The sequence below is a fragment of the Amblyomma americanum genome, chromosome 1 (assembly GCF_052857255.1).
Source record: "Amblyomma americanum isolate KBUSLIRL-KWMA chromosome 1, ASM5285725v1, whole genome shotgun sequence".
NCBI lineage: Eukaryota > Metazoa > Arthropoda > Arachnida > Ixodida > Ixodidae > Amblyomma > Amblyomma americanum.
Genome location: NC_135497.1, coordinates 446,671,868 through 446,684,321, shown reverse-complemented (window position 1 = coordinate 446,684,321; position 12,454 = coordinate 446,671,868). Strand labels below are relative to the sequence as shown.

Genomic DNA, 12,454 nt, shown 5'->3' with positions numbered 1-12,454 from the left:
CTGCCCTTGTGGCATGACCAGTGGCTGCTTCGCACATGCACACTAATAACGCTTGCAAATGTAAAGCCAGTTTCACACGCTGCAACTGGAGCAAAAATTTGGCTCACTGATGGAGCTCCGCTGATGAAAAATTCGCTAATGGCGCTACACGATTTTTGGCGACTGCTTGCACATGCAACACATGCCCAGCGAATTTGGTTGGAGCAGCACAAACAGGCTTGCTACGCATTCCTCACACCTGCCTTCTCCGCAGTTCGTGTTTCAGCCAGCAACTCCCATGTGACCGCATGCAACACAACACTCCTATTGGTCATTCGAAGTCTGAGTGTGATATCACGCAGACTCAGTGATTGAATTCGAATCGGATTGAAACCAGTCACAAGCCGTCCCCGGCTAAGCTTCATCTCACAAGTAATTTGCAGCCCTGTGAAAGGTAGAGCTTCTCGTCCGATCAGGGCCAAGTAAGACAAACAATTTTTTAAACAATTATTGCAGTAACTGTAAAGGTAGTTCACAACGGTGATTTGAAAGCACAGCGACAGCTTCAATCACTGATTAAATTAGAAGAGGAAGTCTGCACGAGCACAGCACTGCAGAGGCTATCTGCAAAATGGCATGCTGCGATTCGTAACCATGGTGTCCGCTGAGTCGGCAGAGTCTCCCGCACGCATTAGTTCTGGTGCTCTTCCATCCCAGTGATGGAGCCACCACTCACGAGGCGAAAGGCACGGATGAACACATTTTACAGCACACACCGTTCTGACCGCCTCAGATCACAGCAGCTTTCACAGCACTGTAAATGGCTTGCGAGATGGAGTACAGACAGATGCTGTTGCAGACCAACGGAAACTGCAGCATGTCAAACGCAGCGTGGGAAACAGTGAAATTTGACTGTCCAGGACGGTTTTCTTCACTAACATGTTTTTTGAAGCGCACAGATTTTTCGGACATCGAATTTTGGGATCATTTCTCTTGTCCGACCAAGTCCAAAACATAGGTTGGCGACTAATCGCTTATTCAAACGATGACACTCAATCACCATGATAATGGCCAACAGCAGTGACTGAACAGCAGCAGTGTGGCAGTGGCTACAGCAGTGGCAAAATGGAAATGTTTCCAAATGTATTTTATTATGGCACATTACCTTTTGAGTTAGTAGCGCTGTCTGTATTGAAAAAATTATGGAACTGCAGCAACATACAGGTCAGCTTTACAGCACAGTGATAATGACTGCAAACTACACTTTTTTTTGTAAACGAATGCTAGAACTGCTTCACTTGCTTCAGCAAACCACTGCGCACGATCAGTCCTCATGAGGACCGAGGCCAGAAACTGTTAGAAATGACATGTCATTCAACTTGTGAATCCATGCCAACTGGTAGATAGTCCATAGGGGGACATCACTCGAACACGCCCTTTGACAAGTCCAAAGGCGCAGAAAAGACCATCACGCTGCAGCTGCAAAGCCTCCACACCAGTGTCCCCCCCGAATGGATAGCGCAGTGGGATGCTGGAGGAGAAATGCGGGTGTTACCTGACGCCTCTGGGGCCAGCGGGCGTCGTCTCGCGCAAGGGGAGCCAGTGGAGCCACAGGTGGGGGGCTCACCTTGGAGGGAGGCATCTGCACGATCGGAGGAGGGGGCGCCGGGGCGCTGCTGACGGGCACAGCTGCAGGAAGGTCAGGAGGGGGGGCAGCGGGGCTCCCGCCTCCCCCCAGCGAGGACGAAGCCACAGCCGCAGACGCCGCCTGCATCCCACACACTCCCTCGCAACCAGCCACCACACACAAGCACACAAAGCCCACACAGGTCCCAGCCACACAAGCGCTGCCTGCTAGCATGCACAGCTTAGCAGCCGCCCGTGCACACAGGCCAGCCATCCCAACTGCCTCCTCTGCTCCTCCTCATGCACACTGCCCAGTTTCACTGACAGGGCCCTGATATAAGCACCTTGCCCCTCCACGCTTTGCTCAAAACTCTGTGCTGAGCTTTGAAGCAGCACTCACATGGAGCCTCAATCATAATCGAGTGGATTCTCTTCTGCACTCAGAACACCGTCACAGGTTTCTTGTCAGCTAATTCGTATCACAGTGCTATTCTCAACAACTACCGAAAAGTGCACTGAAGGAAAGAACTAGTGGGAAAAATCTTGCAATACGACTTAATAACCATGACGCTGGTTGAGGTTGGACAGGATCTACAGCTAGTACCAGTGGTTGTACTGCAGTGACTGGCATGTGGTCACCTTGGCGTCAAGTTGGTCACAGCCATCAGTGCAAAATGTGGCTGAAAACTACAGCAAAGTGTAAAAGCTTTTTTCACTGCAGCCCATGCTACCATAAGCTGTGCGAGTGGTGATCACTCATATAGAGAATCACGCAGTCCAACTAAAACTGAGCACAAGGTGGCCACGTCATGCTGGGAACAACGGCGTGTTTCATTAGCAATATAAATCAGCAGCTTAAAGATGCCGCTGCTCTTATGCAGTGTCACATTTGAGGTCCATGGCAATGTAGAGATTGCCAGTTTTTGTAGAAGTGCAGCATCAGTGAGAAATGAACAGAGGACATGCACAACAAAATACAGTACTCATTAATTACAACGCTCTTTAAATCCAAACTCTGCCATTTGGCAGATTTTGATCCTTTCTGAGCTGGATTTATGTTTTATCACAAACAAGGCAAAGTGCAAGTTTTTTTTTTTGTTGAAAAAAAGGCGAGGGGTTCAGCAAGGTGTTCGTATCTAGTTTCTCCCTTGAGGGAGTGCCCTACATAAAAATCCACCCCTGCACACTGTCAACATAAATGATTTTAAAAGGCTACCCTTAATATGAACTCTGCCCAGAGCACCATATCTCCTCGCCTCATCCATAGCAAGCTCAGCGCCCCTTCTTGCCAATGCCCCGAGAGGCACAATGAGTACGGACTGTTTTAGAGTAACCCCAACCACAGACAAACAAAAAAAACCCTGGGGGATGCAAAGAGAGCAACTTTCTTCACCATCAAGGCTCACTCTGCCCTCCCCATCTACACAGTTAAACTCCAGCCTGGGCGGCAACAAAGCATGTACAAATATATCAGCGGCTCAAACATTTGTGAGCACATAGAAGCAAGCAGCGCCACGGGCTAAACTGAGACAGCAGATTGCCCGTGCACAGATTGCCCGTCACATCAGCATTACACAAGGAGTGAGCGGGCAGCTGCTAACATACTGTGATCAGAATGAGCAATTTAGTGTTGGGCATCTATGCAAATTCAGTGCTAATAGCACAGTGCCAAGCTGCTGCCTGTGTGGACAGAGACAAGCAAAGCCAAGCAAAAAGCTAAAAGCAAGCCACCTATTTCAGCCAGACCCAGGCAGATACCCAAGCATCAGGACCTGTCGCACAAACCACCGACTTTAGCACAAGACCCACGCAATGAATGGCAAGCATGAATATCATATATCGCACTAAAGCACGACCTGATGTTTGCACTTGACAGCCAGCCGTTAAATGTAGAGAATAATTGCTGTGTTCAGCCCGACTGATTGGCACAAGTGAATAAACCACAGATCACAGCACCACGGCCAGAAATTTATCTGCTTTAAAGGGACACTGACGAGAAATTGAAGTTGGCTTGTATCGATAGAATACCAGCTCCTGATCACAAAAACGCCGCTCTTACTGAAAACAAAGCTCTTGTAAGGTAGAAAATAGCAAGAACCAAAATACAGGTACCGCCGCCACAGGCCAAACCCGCAAGAACAAGTGTGGAGACGTCGTAGGACAAGAGACGCCGCCTTGGAGGAATTTCCTTCCTACATGGGACGCGAATCTCTGAGGCTGACAAAGATTGCGCGGTTCAATATTGAAGTAAGTTTTGTTTTAAAACCGATAGTGCACTTTTATCACACAAAGAAGGCAGACAAAAGGCAACCTGAATATTGGAAGCAAAGAAAACCGATGCTTGGCGGCGCCACAGGTGGCCAGGAGAGTTTCCATTTGTTAAGGCGCTTCGCGTCTATGAGCTTTACGTGCCCCGTGGCTCTGTTTTTCGACGCGCCTCGATTTACAAGCGCCGAACAGCAGAGGAACTCCAAGTGCCGCTTCAAGTGCTAGTTAACCTTTGAAGGAGCCTGTTAAGGCTTGTCAGATGATCGCCACGGTCGATGAAAAACTATGGCACGATAGTCGGTAATCGTACAAGGCAGCACTTGTGACTTCGCACACTCGCCCGGCGAAACATTCCCGGCTGTGCCAGTCAACTTCAAACTACTTAACGGAAATCGTTTATTAGGGACGGGAGACAAGGTACAAGGCAGTTCAGAAAAATTGCTGATGGCCTAGCTCTGTTAGGCCAGGATATACGTAACAAAGCGCGGAGATTTCTGCATCGGAAGAGTGCATTCACTAGATGCGCCTTTATTCATGGTTAAATATTGAGCCGTCATGGCGGAGTGGTAGAGTCTCCGCCTCAAGCACCAAAGGCCCTGGTGCAATTCCGAACTTTGGCAAAGGGTTTTTTTTTTTATTCAGTGAGTGGGCGGGGGGTTTCAGTGGCTCCTATAGATGCCGCCACCGAATACGTTGGTTAGCGGTTAAGCGCAGACTCTGTTAAGGCGCGTTTATGCTCCGGCGTAGCGCGCGCGCGCTGCACGGCGACGTCACGTCAGCCAAAGCGAGACCCTCTATACTCCAACTGCGCTTGACCGCCGACGCGTTCGGCGGCTTCGGCGCACTCTGACCGCACTGGCGGGGAGACTTGGAGCATGTCTATATCACGCAGAGTGCGCCAGCCGCCACCGGCCCGGCCAGACTGATTCGGCTCCGCGGCGAGGTGCACGTCGTGACGTAATTTAATAACTTCGGCAGTTGGGCGGAGCAGTTCTTTTCGAGCTCTCGGCTAATTTGATCCATTCACGGTACACATACGAAGGTACATGCAAGTGGGCGAGAGTGCCCGATCCAGTGTACCCGTTGGATCTAGTGGAAGCCGTTGAAGCATCGTGTGTCGGCTTTAGTTTCAAGGCGCCCACTTTAAACGCGACCGCCCTTGAGCACCTATCCGTTTTTTGTGGCAATAAAATAAATAACTTGGCCCTTGCAACCGTGGGAGACCTCGACGCCGCCTGCTGCCCCTTGCAACCGCGCCGTTCAAGGAATCCCAATCCGTTGGCCCCAAAGCCCCGGCCAGACTCCGATGGGCGCAACGCGCCGACCTTGTCCTGGCGCCTCGCGACTCCCCGCACTGGGGTTATGATATTTAGTTTGCAACGGCTGCTCACTGAGAAAGGGGGAAACGACCCGCCGGCGCCTAACCTAACCATGCTCCCTCAAAAGTATCGTACGCTCTGTGGGGCTGAGGTCGCTGAAACGCAGGCCGGAGATTTTGCGAGAACTACGTTGTCGGGTTCGGGAACGGGATCCATCGCAACGCTGGCAAGACGCCGGTGCAAACGTAAGCAGAGCGACGGTAGCGACCCCCGATAGATGCCTTCAACGTGCAGCGGCAGTAGCTTTCATTTCGGCAGCTGCTAGACCGCACCGCTAGCCGCCAGAAATCACGGAGTCTGCGTTTACGTCACGTGTCACGTCACTCAGTCCTATGACATCATAAGAGTGCGCCATGACGTCATAAAAGAGTTCCCGAGTCTGAATCGGAGCGGCGGGAAAAACTTTCTCAACTTCGAATCCAAATTTCTTTGAAATAAATGCATCTTTCGCTGCCGGACAAGCGGCAACAAAGCCATGAAATGCTGAAGTATCAAATTTTGCTAGCGAAAAAAGAAATGATGGGGTGCTCCTCAGTGTCCCTTTAACCTTTTATTTTCTGCCTGATCATCCTAAAATATGGAGAAATAAGTTGACAAACAGCATTGCATACCGGTCATCCATTTCCAGAAACCACATTCATTGACTTTTATTGCGAATGTGCTCCCTTGCCTAGGCTCTACTGCTTTAGCAGCGACCATTAAGCCAGCTTATTTTAAGTCAAATTCAACACAGTTAACACAAGCAACGGGGGAGCTGCAGGCAGTTTTCAGCATCTAGACAACAAGTAAAAGCCTAAAGATATAGCCACTTGTCATACAGCATGAAGCCATATCACTAAAGGGCCTTTGGTAAGCCACAACAGCAGCTGCACTATGGCAACAGAAAATTGGTTTTAAAAAAGCACAAAATCCTAATGTCCAGAAAAAAATCGGTACAACTCACCTGCTGGGCATAGGTACTTGACCGCAGCGTTGGGGAGGTGGCACTCAAAGCAGTAGGTGTGTTTGTGCTACCAGGCACACTTGCAGGTGCAGACATGCTCTCGGCCGGCGAATGCGAGTTAGTCGCCGGACTGACAGCATTCTGGGCAGGGCTCGGGCCTGCACAGCAAGGCACAGCCGACAGAAATTACCAGAGTGCCACTAACTTCCTGCCCCCGCCACAAAAGCCCACTGCAGCTTTCTCTTGCAACAAACACATGCTCGCTGAGAGAGAGCCTGCACCCCTGTACAGGTGGTGCGGGCGAATATACTGTACAGTGGAGTAGAGACAGCTTTCAATCGTTACCATTCACCAGTTTATGTGCATCCTGCATGGCGATGCCTATCTGAACATAACGGTGACTGCACACCACCGAGAAAGGGAAACCAAGAACGACTGGCCACGAGAGGGCAATTAAACAATGCAACTGTCATCTCGGTATGAGCCTTCAGGAATGCTGTACTAGTTCTATGCTATTGCACTCTTGGACACAGATGCATTCAGCAGCAGCCTCATGCTATGCACATGCAGGTTGTCAGTTTTGCCACTTGCTTATCAACATGCAAGGGCTGTGGCATTTTTCATTCAAACTATCTTCAGACCAGAGAATTTACTATCGCGCTCAATATGAGCTGCAACACAAGATCTCTGCCAGAAGCTCAGTTGTCGAAGTGCTGCTAACCCACTGGAGCTGAAAATTGATTCATTTATCCGTCAATGCAAAGAACAAAGCACACAGAATGTTTGTGCAAGCCAGGTAACGTTAATGCATTTGACAACAGCAGTGCTGGGAATGAGCTCTGCTTGCAATGAAAATACACATTTATGTGAGCTGCTGCAGGCAGCAGATTCTCCAGCTCTGGCCAGTACACTTTCTTCCCACTGCTTGTGTTTTTGTAATGAAAGCTACACTACGCTAGCCAGAGCGATTTCCCCGTCTTGGCCATTAGCTCCTACTGCGCAAGCGCAAGTTTCGCCACAGGTGCGCCGCCGGCGCGACCGCTGCAGACTCAGCCGCCTCGCCTCCTCCCCTGTTGTGTGTTGACGCCACGACTAGCTATACGCCTTACTGCGCAACGTAGGCTTCGGGAAATGAACTCAACAGACCCTGAAGTCTTTGCCCGGGCTGTTCGACACGACTGACAGACTCACAGGCTGACATCAGTTCGGCTCCATCAGTTAATGGCTCCTTTCGCTACATATACTAGGCATAGCAGAGCTATTCCACCGCTAATTTTTTTTTTTGTGTGTTAGCTTCTTCAACCGCACCATTCTTGGGTCTTTGCGTCCCAGTCCCGTATCGTTTTTTTCGTTCACATCAAACTGTTTCAATGCTGCCAGGTTGCCATTTTCCAGCACACACTAAAAAGGCACGCTACCTCAGTAAACATCGAGCATCGATTTTGCATCGAGCTCCTTTACCACACAAGTGGTGTCATGCTGAGCAAGGACAATGCACAATGCATATGAAGCTAAGCCGATGCGATGCTGAAATCTGAACTTTCAAGAATATGGCTAGACCGACTTGACTGCATGTGGCGGCGGCAGCACATGCTTCTGCCGCATTCACTCCAACTGGGGCAAAATTATGCAATTTTTCCTTGTTTACATAGATTCTATTTTAATCATGGATATGGCAAAAGCTGGGGATGCAGCACAGACAAAAAATGCAGAAATAAATAGTTCCACATTCTAACTAAAGAGCGATGCTTAAGAATAATGCATTTGCATTCTTCAACATGACATTAACAAGTGCGAGGACTTTCCCTGCTCAGTCTCTGGGTTTGTTTCCCCGCAACGCCACTTACATCTGTATTTACCCGAGCTATCAAGGGAGGGCACCTGTGTCGCAGCAGCACTAGGTCCACAGATGGCGCAACTGTTGTAAGCACTGGGGGAGCAAGTTCCTCCCTCTCTGGTCTTGGGATATCACCACACAGCAACCGTTTCGGCACAACTCCACTTTCCACCAGCGGGGAGAGTCGTCGTGAGAACATATCCCGCAAGCTCATTCCATCCAGCCGGAGCGAGTCTACTTTGCCCTAGCAGCATGGGCGAACACTCACTTGAAAACCTGCTGGGAGGTCTGACAACAGCAATTCCTTAACATGTTTTGTAGCTACCCTGTGTTATTGTTGTACCACCAATTAATATCTTGTCAGCCGATGTTGTTCCTTTGTCCCCATAGAGCAGGGCCCGCTTTGTTTGAAGAGTGCTAAGTAGTGCTCGTGACAATGGGGTGGGGTAGGCGGTTTGAACTGCCAGCCGTGAATAAGGGGAATGCATTTTAAAAGCCGCATCACTCAAAGGGCACGAAGAGCTTGACTGGCTTAGAGCAAAGTGGCGAGTGGAGGCATCGCCACCGCCGACCCTTTTCCGCATACAGTGTCAAATTAATACCACCACCGAATTAGGCTCATGCAGGCACATCACACCCCACGGAATGCTACAGCGCAAGTCTGCCTGTGGTCTTTTTACCACTTTTTGGCATTCAAGAGAACCGTGGTTTTCTGGCATCGCAAAGTGTTGGGAACACTTTATTTTCATGTAGATTCTATCACGGGGGAAACCAGCAATGCGATTGCGACCGAGATGAACGGTTCGGGTGTGCTGCACCACGGAATTTGACAGCTTCCATTCACTCCGCTGTAAACAGCTGGGGCACTCGGCGCTCGCTTGGTATCCGTTACTAGGTAGGTCATCGGTCGTAGGTTTGGTACTTTTGTGACCAATTCTGTGCCTGCATGAGGCAATAGTACCAAACCTACAACAGATGACCTGCCTAGTAACGCATACCAAGCGAGCGCCGAGTGCCCCAGCTGTTTACAGCGAAGTGAACAGAAGCTGTCAAATTCCGCGGTGCAGCACACCCGAACCGTTGATCTCTGTCGCAATAGCATTGCTGGTGTCCCCAGTGATAGAATCTGCATGAAAATAAAGTGTTCCCAACCCTTTGCGATGCCAGAAAACCATGGACTCGAATGCGAAAAAGTGGGCAAAAGACCGCAAGCAAACTTGCGCCGTAGCATTCCCGGGGTGCGCTCGATGAGCAAAGTTTTACCGCTCTAAAGAGCACTTGGCGCTGAAACGTGCCAAAAAGCACAAAAGAAGAGTCCCTCCGATTATGGGCCCATTCACACTTGCAAGTTCGCAGAGGTTGTAAGACTGTTTTCGTCGAAAAGCGACAGTTGTGAACGGTCGCATTGATCGAAAAGCGACAGTCGCAGGGCAGTCCCTCCGCTGCTCGATTTTCCAGAATTGGGACTGCGAGTCGCAAACTACCGAATCAATCAGCGAGCGAGCCCAGTTAGCGGCAATGACGCCGACTCGAGACGCGCCGGGCAAAGAACTGAACTGCTCCCTGGCAGCTGTAGTCGCTAAGCTTAACCGTTTCACATTTGCCAAAGCAGACGAAACTCTCAAAAGCACGCGACCAATGTCATTCCAGATAGTTTTTGCTTCAAACGGGAAGGCAACCCACAGGTCGCGCTTGCAAGTGTGAGCAACGGTGTTGTTGAGCTGCTGCCTGGTTGCGTGCCCTTTGCCATGTTCGACGAGAGGAGCTACGTTAAAAAATCGGGAAGACTGTCTAGTAATTTGCTCCCCGCGCGCCATAACCGGCCTGCATCGCAATATAACACCGCCCTTAGCTTCGTTGGATTTTTGATGGTGCAAATCAGCCGATAACTTGCCGAAAACACGAAAAATCCAAGCGTTGCCAGCGGTGAGTCAGGGTGTCAACATGGCGACCATGGTGTTTCCCCGGCGATTTTCCCGAACCAGTCATGCTCGATTCGCGCCATCCGACTAGACGAACGGTCTAAATGCGTGGTAGGGTTACTGAATTTTGTTCCTAGACATTTGTCAACGGCGAGGACACAACGCTGTGCGAGCACCGACACTAGGTGCTGATGCAATGTGGACCAGCGTGCTGTGATTTAGCGCCGAACATGACTGTGCTGGAAGACTATGAAACGCAGGCATAGTCTTTCTTAAGGCTTAGGAGTGGAGTCTGCACGTGATGAGACAACACTCGAGATTCAATATCAAATGCCTCAGGGCGGATGAAGAGTCTTGCCCACCATACGCAGGACCAGGAAAAGAGTATATAAAACAGTTATAGGAAGGCGGAACAGCCGACACGACCACAGTAAGCACCGCGCCAGAGCCGGGTGCAAGGATGACATGCGGACAATTTCCACCATTAGGCTTAGGAGTGGAGTGCACACGTGACGAGACAACACTCTAGATGCAAAATCGAATGCCTCAGGGCGGATGAAATGTCATGCCCACCGTACGCAGGACCAGAAAAAAGTATGCAAAACAGTTATTGGAAAGCAAAACAGAAGACACGACCACAGTAAGCACCGCGCCACTGCTGCCTTTCAGTAGGCTTGAGACCTGGGTCCAACAACGGAACGAGTCAGTACACGGAAGGCAGTACAGCGGACACGAATGCGGAAAAACTCAGCGCCAACACTTATACTGAATTACCGCTCATAGCAATTTTTTTCGCTGTCCCACTGACTTCTTACGAGAGATTTCTGTACTTTACAGCCTTCAACACAGACTGGGAGTGCAACTACGAAACACAGACAGTCTCTCGTTAGGCTTAGGAATGGAGTATGCAGCGTGCGTGACAACACCGAGACGCAAAGTCAAAAACCCCGAGGAGGCTGAAGCGCCATGCCCACCGTAAACGGCCAGGAGAGAACAAAGAAAACATATCTGGAGGCAGTACAGCTGACATGAACGCACAAAAATGCTACGCCAGCACTGCCTTCTGTTAGGCTCAAGAGCCGGGTGCGACGATGGAACACGGGCACTGTCGTCTGTTAGGTTAGAGATAGAGTATGGGGCTTGCGTGATAACACCGAGACGCAAAGTCAAAAACCCCCAAGGTGGCTGAAGTGCCAAGCCCACCATACGCAGGGCCAGGAGAGAATGTAGAAAACATATCTGAAGGCAGTACAGCTGACACGAACGCACAAAAAAAATGCTGCGCCAGCACTGCCTTCTGTTAGGCTCAAGAGCCGGGTGCGACGATGGAACACTGGCATTGTCTTTAGAGACAGAGTACGTGGCATGCGTGACAACACCGATACGCAAAGTCAAACACCTCAAGGCGGCTGAAGCGCGAGCCCAGCGTACGCGACAAAATGAGTGAATGTGGAAAACATATCTGAAGACACGAACGCGAAAAAGCGCTGCGCCAGCACTGCCTTCTGTTAGGCTAAAGAGCCGGGTGCGACGACGAACGCGGGCATTGTCCTCCGTTAGGCTTAGGGATGGAGTACGCGGCGTCGTGCGTGACAACACCGAGACGCAAAGTCAAACATCCCAATGCAGCTGAAGCGCGAGGCCAGCGTACGCGGGGAAATGAGTGAATGCGGAAAGCATATCTGATGGCAGTACAGCTGACACGAACGCGCAAAAACGCTGCGCCGGCACTGCCTTCTGTTAGGCTCAAGAGCCGGGTGCGACGACGAACGCGGGCATTGACCTCCGTTAGGCTTAGGGATGGAACACGCGGTGTGCTTGACAACACCGAGACGCAAGGTCAAACACCCCAAGGCGCCTAAGCGCCGAGCCCACCGTACGCGGAGAAATGAGTGAATGTGGAAAACGTATCTGACGGCAGTACAGCTGAGACGAACGCGCAAAAACGCTGCGCCGGCACTGCCTTCTGTTAGGCTCGAGAGCCGGGTGCGACGACGAACGCGGGCATTGACCTCCGTTAGGCTTAGGGATGGAGTACGCGGCGTGCGTGACAACACCGAGACGCAGTCAAACACCCCAAGGCGGCTGAAGCGCCAAGTCCACCGTACGCAGGGCCAGGAGAGAACGTGGAAAACGTATCGGAAGGTAGCACAGCTGATATGAACGGACAAAAGTGCTGCCTTTCGGTAGGCTTGTGTGCGTGGGGTGCCACGACGAAACGCGGGCACCGCCTTGCGTTAGGCTGAGTCAGAGGCGCACGCGACACGAGGAGGCAGAGATAAGCTATCGAACGCGCCAAAAAATGCGCCACACTCGCCTAATGCACGGCGCGAAACGGAAGAACGAACGTGAGCGCGCGCCTGCTGCATGGAACAGGCTGCACAAGACCACCTTGGCCATGCTTGGTCCGAGGACTGGTCATTAGGAGTGACGACAGCCGAGGTGCAATTACGAAGTCATGTAATTAATTACGAAGCCGACGATATGACAGCGCGACGAA

General features: G+C 50.8%; 1 protein-coding gene across 1 annotated transcript in view; it reads right to left on the bottom strand.

The window, feature by feature from the left end:
• The window catches only part of LOC144115951 (bromodomain-containing protein 4-like), a 153,515-nt gene that overhangs the window by 87,078 nt on the left and 53,983 nt on the right, over positions 1-12,454 (bottom strand). The window contains 2 exon segments of the mRNA XM_077650587.1: positions 1,535-1,747; positions 6,196-6,353. Coding sequence (XP_077506713.1) covers positions 1,535-1,747; positions 6,196-6,353 — 371 coding nt within the window.